This window comes from Galeopterus variegatus, unplaced genomic scaffold, assembly GCF_000696425.1.
Source record: "Galeopterus variegatus unplaced genomic scaffold, G_variegatus-3.0.2 Scaffold1271, whole genome shotgun sequence".
Classification (NCBI taxonomy): Eukaryota; Metazoa; Chordata; class Mammalia; order Dermoptera; family Cynocephalidae; genus Galeopterus; species Galeopterus variegatus.
This window is the reverse complement of record NW_007727382.1, coordinates 102230-123848: the sequence shown is the minus strand read 5'-3', so window position 1 is coordinate 123848 and position 21619 is coordinate 102230. Positions and strand designations below refer to the sequence as shown.

The 21619-nt window shown below is 33.8% G+C and overlaps 1 protein-coding gene across 3 annotated transcripts in view; it reads right to left on the bottom strand.

Annotated features, from left to right (window-relative positions):
* Positions 1-21619, bottom strand: part of ITGB3BP (integrin beta 3 binding protein (beta3-endonexin)) — a 62506-nt gene that overhangs the window by 21669 nt on the left and 19218 nt on the right. For all 3 annotated transcript variants that reach the window (XM_008575990.1, XM_008575991.1, XM_008575989.1), the window contains exons 3-4: positions 11433-11568; positions 2390-2459 (exon numbers count right to left, since the gene is read on the bottom strand). In XM_008575990.1, coding sequence (XP_008574212.1) covers positions 2390-2459; positions 11433-11568 — 206 coding nt within the window. The remainder of the gene's footprint in view (positions 1-2389; positions 2460-11432; positions 11569-21619) is intronic.

Genomic DNA, 21619 nt, shown 5'->3' with positions numbered 1-21619 from the left:
GTCTGGTACGGGTGCGACACTGAGGGTTGCGATCCGTTGCCGGACACGAAAAAAGACAAAAAAAAAAAAAAAAAAAGGGAAATGTTCAGTTTAATCTGGGATTTTAAAAATCTAAGTCTTTAGAATGATTTAACAAAATAAAAGAAATCTAAACAAATGGAATAAAGAACCCATTACTAAAGCTAAAAAATGGTTTTACTAACTAGGACTGAGTAATTTTATAATGAATGGAAAAAACAATCAGAAATACATCATTTTTATATTCTGTAAAATATCTCAGCTTAAATTCACTAATTCTAACACCAGGGATCATGGAGTGATATATATAAATACTAGGAATCTTTAGAAACAAATATTGAGAGAAATCAATAATTTAAATAAATACAGGCAAATTCCTAAATGACCCATAACAAAGTTTCTTGCTCCTCTCTTGCTACTTGAAAGCAAACTACCATGATAACTATTGTAAAAAATATCTGAGTTCTAAGCAAATTGATGGGTTCAGAAGGGGGAAAGAAAGTAAGTGGAGCTGATTTTGGGGGAAAGCAACAGGTAAGTTTGCTTGCTTACACGGTATCACTTCTGTCCAAAACATTTCCTCCTTTATTGCCTACTTATACTTTATGTAACTGTGTAAGAAATTCATTTGGTTTAGCAGGCATCTGCTTTCAAATACATTATCTGTAATTCATAAATTGTTATTTGCTACTTGCTTTCACTGTATATTCTTTTGTACAATTTCAGTTTTTTACTATGAACATATATTGCCTATTTAAAAAAAAATCAAATAAAACCAGAATGCTTTTCTCTTAATATCTAATTGAGATCGGTTTCACTGAGAAAACGGGAGCTTTCGGGCCGGCCCGTGGCTCACTCAGGAGAGTGCGGTGCTGATAACACCAAGGTCCCGGGTTCGGATCCCATATACAGATCGCCGGTTCGCTCACTGGCTGAGCGTGGTGCTGACAACACCAAGTCAAGGGTTAAGATCCCCTTACCGGTCATCTTTAAAAAAAAAAAAAAAAAAGAAAACGGGAGCTTTGATTAGGAGAAGGAAGAAGTGGTAATTTACAGCAAAACTATTTGTAGGGTAGGAAGACAAACATGAAAATAATTGGAGCTGGGGGAGAATGGCTAGGGAAAACAGCTACTAAAAGCAAATAGAGTGGAATTGTGATAGATACAGGAGATGCCTAACAGTGAGGCTTCTTTGACAACCTCTTCCCTTTATCCCTATGGTACTCTAAATAGCAAATAGTGTCCATATCTTTTAATACAGACTACTACCAATTAATACTATAGTTCAGCTACATTGTGAAATATAGTCGTCTTGGGTCGCTTAACAACAGGGATACCTTCTGAGACATGGATTGTTAGGTGATTTCATTGTGTGAACATCACAGAGTATACTTACACAAATCTACATGGTACAGCCTACTATATACCTCCAGCTCCATTGTAATCTTATGGGACCACCATCATACATTGTACATGCAGTCCATCACTGACCAAAATGTTGTTATGTGGTGTATTACTATAAATAGACTTGTGACCTGACCTGGGGTTACAACCACAAAATATCACATTATTTGTATGGAAAACACATTCTGAGTTCCACACAAATGATTTTTAAAAGTTTTTTAAACATAATCTATTTCTAAAGTAAGAAGGTAATCAACTTACAACGTAAAACCATAAGCTTCCAATGGGAAGAAACTTCATTTTCCTCATCTTTACCCTTCAATATCCATCGTAGAGTGTGGCACACAGAATATATACTGAAATGGTAAATGAGCTGAACATATGAAATACTTTGAAAATGTAAGCCCCTGTTCTGCTTAATTCAATCCTTCCAGGAAAAAGATATAAATATTCTTTCCAGGATACACAGGCAACAGCTTTCTGCAGATAATGCCTTCATTCATATTGGCCTGGCAGGCCAATATGAAAATGGTTGGCTGCTGACATGCAAAGCCTTCTAGGTTCCTCTAGATCCCTTAGTCTGCTGGCTTCACTGTGTTCCTAACTCTGTCCTGAACCAGCTATTTGCAAGACATTACATTCCCAGACAATGTAGTACTTCTTCATGCATGTAAATCTGAAATGGGCCTTTTCCTCAGTTTTACCCTAAGCTGGACTATTATGCATAGGCTGAGAGAACTGGGCTCAGTAAGTATTAAAATGAAGGCATTAGTACGTCACCATTATCTGAGCACTGCACAACACATCACAAATAAGGTTATTTTACTTTTTTAGGAAAGAATACTTCAGCTCAGGTATAAATTATTAATTTCTACAAATAGGTGATTTCTCTTATATTAACACTTTAACAAGTAAGACCCTTTTCCTGCAGGACACGTGTACATAATTTCAAAAACAACAAACTTACTCATCATCCTCTTTTGTTGTAGATTCCTCTCTTTCAGTTAAACTGAGGTAATTCAATTTTTTTCTCTTTCCTATATGCATGCAATAAAGAAAAGAACAAAAAATTAAGGGAGAAATCATCCAGTTTGCATTATTTCAACTTTTTTTTTTTTTTGTCAAAGTTAACAACAAGGGATTCATAACACTAATGCCTAGAAAACAGTTAAGTTCCTTGTGATACCACAGTAAAATAAATTTGATTTTAGGGGTAAAAGTGCCTGACACTTTATTTTTTTAATTGGCAAATAAAAATTATATGTATTTATAGTGTACAACATTAAGTTTTGATATATTTATACATCACAGAATGGCTACATCAAGCTAATTATATTTATTACTTCGCATACTTATTTTTTGGTGGTGAAAACACTTAAAATCTACACTCGCAGCAATTTTCAAGTATACAATACATTGTTATTCACTGTAGCCACCATATTATACAACAGATCTCCTGAACTTTTTTCTCCTAGCTAACTGAAATTTTTTTACCTTTGGCCAACATCTCCCATTGCCCTTCCTTCCCTACTACCAGCCGTAGTAACTACCATTCTACTCTCTGTTCTATAAGTTTGACTTTTTTAGATTCCAAATATGAGTGACGGGCCGGCCCGGTGGTGCACTGGAGAGTGTGCCACTTGGGAGCGTGGCGGCACTCCCGCCGAGGGTTCGGATCCCATGTGGAGATCGGTTCCCGCTCGCTGGCTGAGCGCGGTGCGGGTGCAACACCGAGGGTTGCGATCCCGTTGCCGGTCCCCGGTATGGGCGCGACACTGAGGGTTGCGATCCCATTACCAGTCAGTAAAAAAAAAAAAAAAATGAGTGAGATCATGTAGTGTTTGTCTTTCTGTGCCTGGCTTATTTCACTTAACATAATATCTTCCAGGTTCATCCACGTTGTTGCAAACGGCAGGATTTCCCTATTTATAAAGGCTGAACAATATTCCACTGTGTATATATACCACATTTTCTTTATCCATTCATCCATGGGTGGACACTTAGGTTGATTTCATATCTTGGCTACTGTGAGTAATGCTACAATGAACATGGAAATGCAGACATCTCTTTGACATACTGATTTCATATTCTTTGGATATATACCCAGTAGTGGGATTGCTGGATATGTGGTTGTTTAATTTCTAATTTTTTGAGTACCCAAATCTTTAAATGCTTATTTATTTAGTAAATCCTTGGAAAGTTCTTTATCGTGCCTACTGAAATATATCATTCATTAAAGTATTTTTTTAGGTAATAATAAAAGAAATAAATGGTCACATTCTGTTTAAAATGCTATGTAGTTATCTAAGACAATGGCTTATCTAAACTTTTACATTTCACAAGTTGACAGAGGCACAAGTGAAGACACAGGTTGTAACTAAATCATAATCCTTCAAATGGGTTGAAATGTAAATTCGATTTTACAGCTCTAGTAGAAAATGATGTTTGCACTTAGTGGTCAAGCAGACAATTGTTTTATGAGCTGACTATTTAATTGTTTGTTCTAGAGTACTTTGTACTCTATAATACTTTAACATGTTTGAGGTAAAATAAGCAAGTATCCGAGGACATATATTAGTACAGTTAAGATTTTCAGTGTCTTAACATATATTGGCTTTTGATAAAGGTTCACTGAATGAACAAACAAGCAAATGAATGAACACTCCAAACTCTTTACTACTAATGAAAAACAACAGAAACCACTTTTAGAAATGCATAAAGGGTGGCATCCTCCTCACACTACATATTTTCATGTAGTTCCATTTTTTCAACAACTGGCACTGAATTATTATTTAATGTTCTTATTATTATATCAAACAACTTTTGGTAAAATGTATCATGAAAACTGTAGCTTGCACTCTCCAACAGAAATACACTGTGAACCACTTATGTAATTTTAAATCTAGTAGCAAAATTTTAAAAAAGAAAAAACAGATAAATAAATCTTAATATTTTAACTCAGTATTTCTAAAACATACTTTAACGTGTAATCAATATAAAGTTATTAATGAGATAATTTATATTCTTTTTCACACTAAGTCTTAAAATGTGGTGTATATTTTACACTTACAGTATATCTCAATTCAGACTAGCCACATTCCAAATGCTCAATATCCACATGTACTGGATATTATAGCTCTTGGTAATTCTGAAAGGAGGATCCAATGCTTCCAGATGAAACCAAATACACAGATAATATGAAAGCAATTTAATTTTTCAATTGTAACTTATTAACATATTCAGAAATACACTATTATCTGGAACAGACTTTCCAGTGCTACTTTACATTTTTTCCCTTCATTTAATTTTTATTCCATTATTCTTATTTGCTCCTATTACTAGGAGAAAAGCTTATTTAAAGTATATTTTCTATTCTCTGGTACTTATAATATTATTGGATAAACTGAAGCAGAAACTGATTAACAACAATTTCCCTCATTGTTACTTTGTCCCTTATGCCTTCCTCCCTCAAAAAAAAAAAAAAAAAAATCCTATCATAATTAAACTGTTAGCTCAAAACATTCTCTAATGGCAAGGAGAAAAAAAACTTATGATTTAGAAATTTTTCTTAAGTACTAGTTATTTTTCTTATTTATTAACTTTTCATTATTTGACTAGTCTGTACCCTATCCTATTAAATTCTAAACAGAATAAATTAATATTGCTAAAAGCCTATTTAGTAAAGGATGTAAGGGGAAAAGAGTAATAATATTTTATTTATGATTTTAGAGAACTTTGGGGAAGTCCATTAAAATCTGTTTCTCTCTAAAAAAACCAAACCCCCCCCCAAAACTGAAAATGCTCCTATATCATAGAAAACCACAAATGAAAACCATAGATATACATTTAACCTTTATTTCAGAAAATCTTTATCTGAAGATTAATACTAATTTCCTGAATTTTGTTCTTTCCTGTCTGCATTCAGCAAATTTCCAAAATTAAATATGAAAATTACTTTGCTCCTTTAACTTATAATTCATTTTCACATTTCAGCACCAGTAGTAAGTAATGGTAGGTGAGAAACAGTAAAAAGTGCTTTATTTGAATATCCAAATGCCTTTCTAAACATTTTTATTATTGTAAAAGATCTAGTCAGACACCTCACCCTATAAAATGTAGATCAATAACATTAATCTCAATCTTCCATGTAAGAACTTACGTTTTTAAATACTTTCAATTATTAAATAGGAGTTTTACTGTATCGAAGAATAACACCTGGATCAGTTATCAAAGACTATTGAGTAACAAATCATTAAAAGTTTTCCAGTTGCTTTATAATTACTTTCCTTTATTTCATTCCATTCTATTAAAAAAATAAACACAATGAGCATATACTAAAGGGCTGTGAAGTCTATATGGCATTTTTCTTGCTAGGTTATATATATAATGTTAACAAACGGTTGTGTATTTGACTTTCTTTAAGTGCAGTTTCACAAAACATTGATGATAAATGTACCATCACTGAATCTGGACTGTATTCAGAACTGTATCTGAACTTTCTGGTAAGTCTCCAGGGATCCTTTTCCCTAACTAATGAAGATAGCTCTCAATGGATTATGTTTGGAAGTACAACCAATGATGATGTTGATAATGGCTAACACTTACACAGTATTTATTAGAGCCAGGCACTATTTTAAACATGTTACAGACAATAATTAATTTGCACAACAATTCTGAAGTAGTCACTCTTGTTTCCATTTTACAGATAAGACAGAGGCAAAGAATGGTTACATAACTTATCCAAGTCCATAAAGTTAATGAGTGGCAGAGTGAGAATCCAACCCAGCCATCTGGCTGTAAAGACTCTACTCTTAACCATGATGCTATGATTATTTATTAATAGATTAAAGTCCAAACAGGTTTAGGCTGGTATCATAATACTTCTAGATAGATATGCTTTACAGTTGGCAAATATCACAGGCATCATTTTAATCTCAAACCTCTTAAGAGTTGGGGAAAGGCTTGACGACCCACAGAAGTTCAAGTGATTTGTCTAAGGACACACAAGTAACTTTTTTTTTTTAAAAGAGTTACTTGCAGAGTAACAGCAAGGTCAAGGGTTCGGATCTCATACAGGCCAGCCATAAAAAAAAAAGTTACTTACAGATCAAGTTGGGGCTTGTAGGCTAAGAGGTGAATGGGATCCTAATATGATCCACTTATTCTTTTAATTAACCTAATTAATATTATTAAACAAGAGTGGAGAGTGAAGAACCATGATCAACTCACATAAAGTAACAATTTTAATGGTTCTTTTTTTTTATTAAAAATGAAAATACCTTTATTAACTCCCATAGGAAGAAATGTAATATTCTTAAAATATTACCTAATTACTGAATAAGAAGGTACCAAGGAGAAAACTGGAATTGCTTTTTACCTACTAAAATATTTGTAATATAGTAATATTTGAGAAACAACAAAAAAATATAAGGGCATAAAGAATAAGTATGGCTTGTAACAATAAATATGCTAATAAAAATAATCTTTCACCCACATTAGATTGTGGACCACATTAAGAAGCACTTGGTTTGCATATTTCAAACTGCTTGCCACAGATTTAAATTTTTTGCAGACAGTAGTTTATCAGCTCTTATGGAATACATATTGTTTGTTTCTTCTCCCACTTGAAAAAAAAGAAAAAAAAGTCTTGGCAGAGGCCTACCATTTTATTAGACCTTCAAGAACCAGCTTTTGATTTTGTTGCTAGAAAAAAAACAGTCTTGGCAGAGGCCTACCATTTTATTAGACCTTCAAGAACCAGCTTTTGATTTTGTTGCTTTTATTATTGCCCTATTTTCTGTTTAATAATTTCTATTCATATTTTACTATTTTCTTTCTTTTACTTTTTGGGTTTACTCTATAAATTCCTTTTCAGTGTTTCCAAGTTGAATGCTTGACTCATTAGTTTTTAATCATTCTTCCTTTTAAATATATGCATTTGTAAGTATAAATTTTCCACTAAGAACTGCATTAGTAGAATTTAGGTATAAGTTTTTCCTCTAAGTGCCTACATGTTTCATTATCATTAAATTCTAAATATTTTATACTTTCTATTATGATTTTTCTGATCAATTAACTAATTAGAAGTCTCTTGGTTTCCAAACACGTGGGCTAAAATTTTTGGAAGACTGCCCTTTTATTATTGATTTCTAATTATATAAAATTTTGGTCAGAACGTGTGACCTGCATAACAGCTATTTTTTGTACAGTGAGACTTCCTCTATGATTCCAAATTGCTTATATTTCTGTGAAAGTTCTATGTGTGTTTTATTGTAAGTGGCACATTATACCTGTCTGACTACTGCTCATCAGATCAAGCTTGCTAATTGTGCTCAAATTGTCTATATCCTTCTTAACCTTTTATCTGCTTCATCAGTTTCTGAAAGAGGTAGTTTTAAATATTCTACTATGACTGGGACTTTATCAGTTTTTCCTTATTATCCTGTCATATTTCATCATGTTTTGTTTGAGTTTTTGTTTTAGATGCAGATATGTCTCAGTATTCTTTTATTTTTCCAGTGGTGAATATTTTTCTCTATGTAAAGTTTCTATTATTTTCAATATAGGCTTTTTGCCTTAAAGTCGGTTTTTAAGGCCTGTATTAATATTAATATTCTTATATCAACTACCAGCTTTTTGTAAAACCTAGTATTTGCTGTGTTTTATTTTTCTATCCCTTTATATTTAATTGCCCTGTCTTTTCTTAAAGTGTCAATAATAACAATAATAAAAGTAGTTAAAATATGTACTGCGCATATACTATATACCAGGCACTGTTTTAAGTGCCTTTTGTGTATTAATTCATAATTTTCACAATGATTCTGAGGTAGGTAAAAATTACTATTTTTCCCATTTTACAGGCAAGTAAACAAAACTCAGTTAACAAGCCAACTGATACATACCCCATCATCTGCCTAAAACTACAAGGATCTTAAAACACTTTAACTCCTACTTGCTCCTTCCCTGTTTTACATGCTAGTATGGTCTATTATTTGTTTTTAACAACCTCTAAAATTGTTTAATTTTTGCTTTATAGTCATCAAAATTTGTAATTAGATTTTGTAATTAAACTTACAATAAGATTTGCCAACATGATTGTTAATTTATTTTTTTCACCACTGCTCTTTGCATTCTACTCCTCTACTTGAGGTTCAATTTGCTTCTTACGAAAGTGAATTCTTTAGTAGTTCATGAGGACCTGTGAATGGCAAACTCTCTGAGACTGAAAAATATCTTTAATTCATTCTCACTTCCTGAATAAAAATTCAACTGTGATTCTTAGATGGTATTTATTATTCCAATTCCTGCTGCAAGAATTGATACTGATAAGTCTACTAATCAATCTGTCTTTTCTCTGGCTGACTTTAAAATTTTCTTTTAGTCTTCACTGTTCTGCAGTTTTACCATGATATGACCAGGTGTGAATTTAATTTACCTTGCCCAGACTAAGCATGCTATTTTAATTTGGAAATTCCTATTGTTCCTTAATTATGAAAAGAATTATCTTAGAATACTGCCTCTGCCCATTCTCTCCAGTTCCTCCTTTTGGAATGCCTATTTGAGAGATGTTGGAGTTTCTCATTCTGACCATCATTTCTCTTTACTGTTTTATCTCATTCTCCATCTCTTTATCTCTCTGTACTACAGTCTGGGTGATTTCCACAAATCTACTATCCAGTTAACGAGTACTCTCTTTGACTATGCAAATTTGTTGTTTATCCTTCTACCCTCATTATTAAATAACAAGTCCAAAGTATGCTTGGGAGTAAAGAGGAAAATTTACCATTCTTTCTCTCTTTTCTAAAATGCCTAATAGTTTGGAGAAATTTGCTAAGGATTGGGGGAGGGAAGCAATATAATGATATACACACATATGCACATGTACATAAATACGATATATAAATGAAATAATCACACACACATATATACAAACCCATATATCTATCTCTTAAATGTATATATATCTATCTATTAAATGTATAAACTGAAGAGTTGAAACAAATCATCCCAGTTTTTGGCCAATGTAGAATCTAAGTAGAGGAGAGACACAGAACCAGATTTTTCCTCCTTTTATAACTACAAATGGATTTAAATCTAATATTAAGTCTTCTGTTCACATAGTACATGGTTCAATGTATACAGAAAGTACATATACATATCTGAAGGAAGTATACTCCATGTGGAGAGAACTGCAAGTGCAATGACTGTGGCAGGAAGGGGTTCAGCATGATTGACAAATAGCAAGAAGGTAAAAGTGGCTAAAGTAGTGTAAACATGGGAAGAGTAGTAGAAAATGAGGCTGATGAGATGGTCAGGTATTAGATGAATGTATGGTCTTAAAAGTCATGATAGGGTTTTTCATCTTATCCTAAGTTTGAAGGAAAGTGAGTAACATCTAAAATGTCTTTGAAAATGTTATTTACATTTTACATTATGTTTTGTACAAGTCTTTAAAAGTGCGAGTTGTTAATAGAGGTTATTACCTCATTTGGAACTTAAATGACTTTGTTAAGTCATATTTTATTTATATGAACTTAAGTTACTTCATAAGAGTCAGACTTTCTTACTTGTAAAACCTGTACAAAATGACATATTAGGATGAGCAATGTAATGTTTACAAAGGATATAATCTGATAAGGATTCTCCTGTTTTGAGACTTCTATATGTGAGATATACATATTACAAAGTATGTAAAACATACATGTACAGTTTAATGAATAACTAGAGTGAATCGGTGTAACCACCACACAGGTCAAAAAATAGAATATTGCCAGACCTCGGAAATCCTTGATAACTAACGTTTTAAAAAAGAGCTTACTTAGTACTATAATCTGTAATAATTATCCACTTGAATGTCAACTGAAATCATGTGAACAATCTTTTTATGGGCAAAGGAATGTTCCCTTAAGTCCATACTTAATTTCAACATGGAAGCTGAGTAAATATTAACTTAAAATTTATTCACATTCAGTATAGTGAGGTGCAATCTCTAAAGCACTCACCAGAACTATAAAAAACCAGAACTATGGAACTTGAAGAAAATGTATACATCTTCATACATTTTTGTGCAAGTAAACCTAATAGAAATAGCTTTAAGACTAAAAAGCATTTGGTTAAAGTAAAGTCAAAGACATTCAAAAGTTTAAGATCTCATGTGTTTCAGTACAACAAATTAGGTAAAATGAGGAGACTGTTTCTGTGTAGCTTCTAGTATACGGTTAGCACTGAATTAATGTTAAACAATAAAATATGAATTAGGCTAATCACAGCATATCTAAAGTACATTTTATTAAATTTCAGCCTATTTAAAATTTTATATTGTAGAAACTGACATGTCACTGATTCATAACCTTTCTCAACACAGAAAAAGTAAACCTATGAAATTGAAATTTGAGTTTTTAAATAAATTTTTAGCAATAAACTACCAGAAAACAACAAATATATATTATCAAAATGAATAAAAAACTTATTAAAATTAGGTGTTTCTCTGGAAAATTTTATAAACCTTTTGCAAATGCATTTGAAATAATAAAGAAAAAGAAGGGAATGAAATATAACAAAGGCAAGTTATATAAAGATACACTAAATGTGGATAAAACTAAATGAACAACATGGATAAAAATAATATTTAGAAGTATCACTTTTAAACTGGAGTGCAGCAGTACCTGAGTTATGTGCCCTTTAATTTATGCACATGATGGATAGCTTGTTAAGGGGTATATCTGTAACTATTATAATTGATAGTAGCTGAAGGCAGTCAAGCCATAATTTCTATTTAATGGATGGGACAGTAAGGGAACAAAGCCTGCAGGAGCATTTTAAAGTAAGTGCCTAGAAAGTTTACATTTATATCCAAAGTAATAACTACACTCTAGCCTTTTCTATGTTAAATTCTTTGAGAGAAAAGAAAAATCAGCTGCAGCAAGATCCATATATTATTAAATCAAAATCTTGATTTAACCAATAAATAGAAAAATCTTATAGTAAGTGGAAAAGAATGTTCAACTAACCATTTGATGGTCCATTTCTGTGCTCTTGTTCTTTAGAGCTTGTGGGAGAAGCAAATGGGCTCATCTGACAAGTTCCAGTTGTTGGAGAGTAAGTTATAATTCTTTTCTTCCTTGTGATTTTTGAAGAATCAAATGACTGGAAATAAATAATTTGGGACAGAAATACTTAAGTTTAGTTATAGATCTTTGAAAATACCTTTAAAAACTCAGCAAAATTCAATCTGATACTTGTTTCCTTGTTCCTTCTTTTCAGATTTCAAATATACTCAATTATCACCATCAAAGTAAACACGATTCTTTCAAATTAGGTAGATTTTTCAGCTCTCTGCAATAATTACGGCATCTCGATTTGATATTTATGAAATGTTAACATTAAAGTATTATTTTAATGGTATTTCCAAACAGAGATTGCTGACTGTCCCAATCACATCCTGACTTGCTTTCAGTTGAACCTGAAGTATAATTATGTGGGCAATGTCAAGAAAACTCTCAGAGGTGCCTAATACTAAGAGTCACAAGGAAATCCTAGGAAGGATCAGTGCTGTCCTTAACCTTCACAAAGTGTTCTGATACAGTATCTTACCTTAATAATAACCAAAATAATATCAAAACAATTGAGTCTGGCATTTAAGGCCTTAGAGAATTTGGCCTATCCTACACAATTCTCTGCAGCTTCCTCTTTTGTGTTCCCATAGGCACTGTGCACACCTTTTACTGCAAGTAACATTTAATGATTTTTTTACATTTCTGTCTGCCCCATTAGAATTTGCTCCTGAAAATAAGCACCATTTTTTCATCTTTGTACCCTAGAGAACTCAAAAATATGTGAGGGATAGATGACCTAAATGGAACAGTCCAGTAAAGTTGGCCACGCTACTCTACTCAAAATATTCTCATTTGTTCACTAGTTCATTCATCCAATATTCACTGTCACCTACAGTTTGTCACTAGGCTATGCACATTTGGGCTCATATCACTCTGTGATCTCAGTGTGGAATGTTCTCTTTCTTATCTTCCCCAAGACCTAGTCTTTCTTTAGTTTAGGTCCTCATTCATGATCCACTTCCTCTGAACACCCATTATCATACTATTGTTTGTTTTCCTGAACTCCCCTGAAGTTTGTTTTCCATAATGCTTACTGATCATCCAGTATTGCTAACTAATGCGTACAAAGAAATACAGCAAATTGTTTTGGCCTCAAGGAGTGTCTACAAAAAGTTAAACAGCAGAAAAGAGGTCTTAAGTCAGTACATGTGCTACAGAAATTCAGAGAAAAGGGAAAATCAAAGTGGGCTGCAGTAATCTGTCACAGAAGAATTGCTGTGAGGGGGAAGGGTGAGGCTTAGATAAGAGGAAATAAAAGGAATGAAAAACCTGAAATTTAGAGGTGGAACAGACAGCATAGGATGGATCTAGGGGATAAAACAAAAGACTAAAGGCTCATATGTTGCCTACGTGGTAGAACTAAACTTTAGCTTAGTGGCTGACTTGATATAGTTATGTAATTCTGCATCATTAGCTATTCTTTATTATTAAGACAACCATGGCAGAAATTGTGGCTGTGTCACCTTTTCAATAATGTTGATATTAGTTCTAGAATCTATAGTATCAAAAAACTTTTTTTTAACAGTTAAGGTTTTAAATGAAAAATGTTTCTTTTTATTGGTGAACAAAAGGCATTTCATACTTTCTTTTGTGTATCCACAGTAACGACATATGTAATCAATATCTTTTAAAAAAAAAATCAATCTATAATATCAAGTTACAACTCTAAAGCAATCTTTTTTGTAGGGTGAAAGGGTTTTAAGTCTCTTTATCAGGTGGTAACTATTACCTCTCCATCTTTAAGTTTTCACCTGTTCATATGAATTCAGTCATAAACTATGACATTTACCCAATCCCTACTCTGCTTTTCCAAGAATTTATTGCCCAGAACTATTTCACTGTGTATGTACAAGAAATGAAAGTCACTACCCTAATGTACATTTATGTCAATCTGTTTTCCTATTTTCACCAGAAAATTATTTTATCCAATTGCCAAATGTCTAAACACTGCAACTGTAGACTACATTTCTCCTTGAAAACAATTTTCTAGCTTTCAGAAAATAACTCTGTGTGTGCATGTGTATTTTTTTGCCTCAGTTAAAAAATACTGAGGCTTCTCTCTTTTTTTGGTCATTTGCGTTGGTTAAAAAAAAATGTCTCTCTATAACTACTATACATAGAGGGAAAATTGAAAATCTACCTTTATTTATTATCCCACTAAATGTCTGCAGTAAACAATGCATTTTTATATGTCTGCCCTATTGGTACACAAAAGGCATAACCTTACTTCCCTAAGTTTTCTTTCCCTCAAAGTTTTATCAAGGTCCTCTAACTTTTAATGTCTGAAGATGCTTAAAAGTGATACTAGAATCTACCTAAGAATTCCCATTCTGCCATCCCCAAACTTTGAAGGATTTGGCCTACTCATCAGTCTCCCAGAAGAGTAAAGAACACTGAAATTTGAGAGAAGACTGAGCAACTAATTGAGAAGTCACCATTCTTTCCACTCAGCAAGGATGGTGCTACTTACCAGAGCCTTTAGAAAAAGAGGAAGAAAAAGTGAGAGGGATAGATTTGACTAGAAAAGGGAAAGGATTTAGAATGCAAACAAATTGTAAAGAAATAGATGTCATAACCACTTCTATAATAATTTACAACTGCTTCTAATATTTACTGACTCCTTAGAGATATTTAACATCACTAATAAACAAGACAAAGCCATGTTCTAAGATTCTGTCATGATCAGCCCAAATGCCACTGTATATTTTGTAAGGTCAAACCTTGTACATTAACAAAACTAAAATTTGGGCATTGATTTTTCTGTCTAAAAAAAAAAAATCAATGTTCTCTCTATAATTTCAAATAGATATGACATTCTTCTTCAATATTTTTCACAAATTGTAGCTTGCTTCGTCACCTTGTTTAAAGCATATGCTACCAGAAAGGTACCTGCACTTTATTGATTTTTTACCTATTATAAACAGTCTAGAAAGTACTTACTAAGGGTTCTTTCAGGATGAAGTATGAGATATAAAGGATCTGCCATTATTATTATGAACTACTAGATTATGTTGTCACTGAAATATTTAAAACACAGGTACTGTAAGTATTTGGACAACCAGAAACAAAAGGGCAGCCAAAATGAGATCATTCTTTATAACTTTATACCGGTTAATTAGTTATTGGGATGTCCCACCCAAGATATAATTATTATGCACTACTAGTACTAATTATGGAATTTATATCAGAAAACTCTAAACACTAGCTGCCTCAGGACTTTTCACAATTTGGGCCTAGGGTTCCCAGAAGAGTGCTAGATATCAACGAACTTAGCTGTCACAATTACCATCCTTAATGGTTCTAAAAAGGCTGAGTTTCGTTGTTGTTTTTATGGTAGCTATGGAGAGCAAAAGCATTTTGTACTTATCTCAGTGATCTGATAGGAATAGCAAGGAAAGAACATGACCAATATATTAGACCTGTGTTTGATACACAGAGCTATATACATTTGTTAAAACTCAGTGAATTGTATACTCAAGATCTGTGAATTTAATGATATGTAAATTTCACCTTGATAAAAAAATGTTAACAGGAGAAATAAAACGTTGGCTAAAAAAGCTGACACACTGACTTTTCTACTTATGTTCATTATTCTTCTACCACTTAAAGATATTAAAATATTAATTTTAATATTAAAGATATCATTATCCTACTATTACTCTATTGTGCTGTAATCCTCAATTGTTTTTTATAAAATATTTTTATGGCTGTTTCCCATGATGCTTTCATAGATTTTCGTATTTTTCAGATGAGGTGAATTCTACCCCATATACAATTTTTTTGTTTACTGAATTCCGCCCCAGATATAATTTTTTTTTTATGGAGTTAGGTTCAATAAAATCCACAGATCTTGTTCAGCATGATGAGTTCTGACAACTGTATGCACCGATGCAACCACCGTCCAAGATATACAACATTTCAATCATCCCAGAAGGTTCCCTTGTATCCTTTTCTAGCCAATTCCCACTCCCCAACCCAGAAGCAATCACTAATTCCTATAACCATGCACAGTTTTTCCCAGTCTTGAACTTCATATAAATGAAGTACATAACTTCTGTGTTTAGCTTCTTTTGCTTAACATGCTTTGAGGACTCTACATTGTTGCATGCTATAGTAACGTGTCTCTTCTTATTGTTGAGTAGTATTCCTTTGTTTAAACATAACAGAACTTGCTATTCCATTTTCCTATTTGGGTTGTTTCCAGTTTGGGGCTATTATAAATTAAGTTGCTAAAACATTCTTGTACACATTTTTTTGTATATATATGATTTTATTTCTTCAGTGGTACCTAGGAGTGGGATTTCTGTGTTACAGGAGAAATATAGGTTTAATTTTATATATATAAAATAAAAGCTAAAGAGTTTCCCCAAGTGTATCATTTAAAACCTCCATCAATATATGAGAATGCTCCACATTCTCACTAACCTTTATTTAGTTAGTTTTTGTTTGCTTTAGCCACGCTAGTGGGTTAAATAGTAACCATTCTGTTTGGTTGTCACTCTAGCTATTCTAGTCTGTGGGGGTATCATTTAAAACCTCCATCAATATATGAGAATGCTCCACATTCTCACTAACCTTTATTTAGTTAGTTTTTGTTTGCTTTAGCCATGCTAGTGGGTTAAATAGTAACCATTCTGTTTGGTTGTCACTCTAGCTATTCTAGTCTGTGGGAATGGTATCCTTTTGTGGTTTTAATTCGTATTTCTGATGATTAATGATACCGAACACTTTTTTATATGCTAATTGTCCATTTATGTATTTTCTTTTGTGAAATTTCTTTTCAAGTTTTGCATTTTCATTGGATTGTCTTTTTATTGTTTATTTATATATTCTGGATACAAGTCTGACAGATATACGCACCTTACAAATATTATCTTCTAAATCTATGGCTTGCCTATTCATTTTCTTAATGGTGCCTTAAAAAAAAAATTATCAATATACAATGTCATTGATTTTTGTGTCCCTTTACCAATTCTTCCTTTCTCTCTCCCTCTCCCCCTCCCCCCATCAACATCATATCTGTTCACTTGTCTTAAGTTTCAAGGAATTGTGTTTATTGTGTCTTCTTGATGAGCAGAAATTTTTAATTTTGATGAAGTCCAATTACCAACATTTCCTTTTGTAGATAGAATTTTTTGTCTTAAGAAATTTTACCCACTCTAGGATCACAAAGATAGTTTATGTTTTTTTCTAGAAACTTTATACTTTTGCCTTCACTTTAGACCTATGATCCTTCTTTGATTAATTTTTGTATATGAAGTGAGATATGAAGTATATAAGAATTCTGTATATGAGTAAGAATTTTTGTATATAAATTTTGCACATGAAGGGAGGTTAATGCTTCTTTATATGGATACAATTTATTAAAGACTTTCATTTTTCCTATTGAATTGACTCAGAATTTTAAAATGTTTAATAAATTTAGTCAACTGCTAAAGATAATATGAAACAAAAACAGTACCTGAAATAAGATTTTCCAAAAAAAAATAAAAATAAAAAAGAATGAAGATTTATGAAGCATTTAAACAATTATAGTAATGGGAAAATAGCTGTGATATATGGAAGGCGTGCTAGACAAAATCAGAAAGCCTGAGCTCATATAATGATTTTGGTGCTTTGCAGCTATGCTATCATGAGCATACCACTCACCTGAACTTCAGTTTCTTCATTTAACTAATATATTGCCTCACTTGACTACTGAAGACTAGAAAAAGTAGAATGAAGTAGGTAGGGGGCAGCTGGTGCTCCATGTATCTCAGGCCAGGATCCACAGCATTACACTCTCTTCCTTCTTGGTGTGGGGAAGGAATGAAGGCAAAGGAATTCCAATCATCCTATTCAAAAACAAATGAGGGCTTTTGTGGAAAATCTTCCTAGAACCTGCATGCTTTTATCTGAGGCTCCACACCCACAATCTTCAGCTTTTGAAAGTGGCCTGGAGAGGGAAATTATTTTCCTTTTAAAGAGGGATACATAATAATATTTCCTATGCCAGAATGAAAAGATTAAGCATGAAATCAGATTGATGGACCCAATCCAAAAGCCACTACATTTTGTGGGAGGGAATCTCTCAGGTACATTAGGGCAGAGCTTTTCCATGTGACTTCTCATAAACCCATTCTTGGGACAGGGGGCTTGGAACTGTTCCAAGCAATGGTGATGACAGGCAAAAGAAGTGGCTGGGGAACAGCCGCAGATCTGCAATCCCTAAGCTTACTCTACCCCATTCTAGGTGACTATGGTTTTACTTATTTGCTATTTTGGATAACTGCATCTTGGTTCTCTCCGGGAGGCCAACTGAACTAGATGAGTGCAAATAATGTATCTTGTGCATTTTAACTTTTTCCTCCTTAATATACATACTTCAGTTTTGTATTTTTGCATATTTTAATCTAAGGACCTGATTCCTATACTCTATTCACAGGTACACGAGCAATCTCAGGGATTATTTGGCAGCAGCATATCTTTGCAATAATTATCTCAGGGATAATTTACACAACAGGAATAATTTTTATTGTTTTATCACCACAAAGAACTACTACTTGGAGTATACGGCCTACTGAACTACCCCCTTTTTGCCAATAAGAGCTGGCTTTTCTACCACAGTATCTTCTTGAAACTCCTTCAGCTTGATAATGTTTCATGGAAGACTTGGTTTTAGTCAGTTCATCCCAAGACTTGATCTCCTACTAGAAGACTGGAAATGAGTATGAACAGGAAGGTGAAGGGCCCAGAGAGGAAAACAAGGTTAGATGAGGTTGTCTACATATGTAATAAAGGATTCTTATCACAAATCTCTAATCCTAGGGCATGGGACTTGCTTCACCAGATCCATCTTTCGCTGAGATTAAGAGATTAAACTAGCCCTACCATACATGACGAATGCGCGCAAGTGCGCGCATGTGTGTATGTAAAATCAGACTTGGTAAGCATAGGTCTTTAGACTGGTATGTCTGTACCCATATGCGCTGCCCAGGAATAAAGCAAGGACTAAAATCCTTATTTCTGGACTTTTCTTGCCTGGCTTCTAGAGAGACCCATTAGTGAGGGCTTTGGATGTATCTGGAGCCAGTGTCCCGCCCTGCTGCAGTAGTGACTGTAGTGTTACAGAAGCTAAAGAGAATGGGGGGTTCATTTATATGCTGAGAGATCACTATAAACTGTAAGATTTGGGATAAAATCCCAACTTACATAGAACGGGAAAACTCGCCTCGAAGAGATCACAAGACCAGGAGCAATTCAATCAGCAAGAGATTTATTATTTCCAACGCGTTGGGATCTCACCACCAAGTTGGGGTGAGACCCCGTTAGGCTCTTTAGCTGTCTTTTTATACATTTTTCTGGGGCAACTTTTCTGGCAGCCAGGAGACAAAGCAGTAAGCAGTGCTTATTGGCTAACTTAAGTGACCCTAAAACTTATTGGCTGCCATCTATCTGTTTCTAGGTGATTTCCCCTCTGATTTCTTTACTGGTAAACATTTGGCCATCTGCTGGTTTGGCTTAGCTATGAGGAGACATAAAATCAGCTGAATACTTCTGCACCTCATAGCTCTGTGGTTACAAGCCTGTGTCTGTGTTAGCAAGAAAACCACAGACTGTCAGCTCTGAGCTTCTCCTGTGTAGAGGAGAAGTAGGCCAGCTCTCAGAGACCCCCTCCTCAGGCAACCACACTTCTTGCCTTACATACCCAGGTGTGATAAGACTCTTACCCAAAAGCCTCTTTGAAAACATGTTTATGTGGAAAGTTTTATGCTCAAGCCTGCACCTGTGTTAGCAAGAAAACCACAGACTGTCAGCTCTGAGCTTCTCCTGTGTAGAGGAGAAGTAGGTCAGCTTTCAGAGACCCCCTCCTCAGGCAACCACACTTCTTGCCCCATTTACCCAGGTGTGATAAGACCCCTACCCAGAGGTCCCTTTGAAAACATGTTTATGTGGAAAGTTTTATGCTCTGCTGCAACCTACATTTTTCAGCTCTTGCAAGCTAGCTGTGCTCACGGCCACAGAACATCCTGTGTGTCTAGCAGGTCCTAGGAGGGAGAGGTGTGTGTGTGTCCCTTGGTGTAACAGCTTTTAAGATGGCTTTACAGTTGCTAAGTAAGAGCAAGCTTGTTTTACAAAAGCAGACTGCACAAGTTAATATTTTTCAAAACTTACATTACTGTGCTGAAACAGGGCAAATGCAATAGAACATACTGGGTGGGTGACGTGTGACTGATCCTGGATTGGAAACCAAGAAAGGGAAGATAAATGTATCCAAGTACCTCAGGAACTTTTACAAAGGTGCAAAAAGCTTATGTCAAAGTGGCCAGAAGATTGATTAACAGGAGACTAACAAGCGTAATTCCATGTTAATGTTAGAAACCAAAGCTTTGTGCAAAATTTTGAATTTACAAGGATGGAAGGACAGAGGGTAGGAGAGTATGTACCTCTCTGTTTTTTCCCTGATCACTTTTTCTTATTCCTGAACTACAGGAAACTGCGTTCCCTTGGGCTTTGGTGACCCTATCCCTGTGTTTATTTGATAGTTGATTTGCTGTACTGCGTACTTCCTTTCCCTTCTGCTACACATGCTAACCCTTTCCCTCCCCTCTTTTCTTCAAAAAAATACAATGAATAAATATAGACTTATTGGCAAAGGAAAAAAAAAAGAAGACATAACAATTATAAACATACATATACCTAACAAGAGAGCCCCATAATATATGAAACAAAAACTGGCAGAATTGAAGGGAGAAATAGAAATTCAACTATAATAGCTGTAAATTTCAGTACCCAACTTTCAGTAATGATTAGAACAACTAGACAGAAAATCAGTGAGAAAACACAAGACTTGAACAATATTACATACCAACTCAACCTAACAGACATCTACAGGATCCTCCAACCCAAAACAGCAGAATACACATTCTTCCTAATTGCACACATAACATTCAGCAGATAGACAATGTTACGACATTAAATAGGTCTCAATAAATTTAAAAAGACTGAAATCATACAAAGAATGTACTCTGACCACATGGAATGAAGATAAAAATTAATGACAGAAGGAAATTTGGAAAACACACACATATGCAGGGATTAAACAACACATTCCTAAATAAACGATGAGTCCAAGAAGAAATCAAAATGAAAATTAGAAAGGACATTCAGAATGAAAATGAACATACAAAAATTTATGGGATGCAGTGAAAGAAGTACTCAAAGGGAAACTGACTATAAATACCTACATTAAAAAAGAAAGCTCTCAAATCAGTAAACTAACATTCCATGTTAAGAAACTAGAAAAAGAAACTAAGCCTAAAGAAAGCAGAAAGAAAGAAATAATAAATATTAAAGAGAAAACAAGCGAATAAAGAATAATAAAGAATAAAAAACAATAGAGAAGATCAACGAATCCAAAAGTTAATTCTTTGAAAAGATCAACAAAATTGACAAATCTTTAGTTACATGGAAGGAAGGAAAGAAAGAAGAAAAAGAAATAAAGGAAGGAAAGGAAGGAGGGAGAGACAGATTCAAATTACTAAAATCAGGGGTGAGAGGGGATATTACTACTGACCTTGCAGAAATAAAAGGGATTATAAAGGGATACTATGAACAATTGTATACTAACAATTAGATAACCTGGATGAAATAGGCAAATTCTCAGAAACACAAAACCTACCAATACTGAAACATGAAGAACTGGAAAATCTGAATAGATCAATAGCAAGTAATGAAACCGAGTTAATGTTCAAAAAATTTCCAACAAAGAAAAGCCCAGGACCACATAGCTTCAATGGTGAATTCTACTAATGTTTAAAGAATTGACACCAATTCTTCTCAAATTCTTTCAAAAAATAGGAGGGAACACTTCCTAACTCATTCTATGAGGCCAGTATCCATCAGTATCCCTGATGCCAGAACCAAAGACATCACAAAATAACTACAGACCAATATCCTTATGAATATAGATGCAAAAATAGCAAGTTGAAACCAGCAGCATATAAAAAGGATTATACATCATGACCAAGTGGAAATTATCTCATGGATGCTCTAGGATACAAGAACCAATCCATGTAATACACCATATCAAGAGCTTAAGG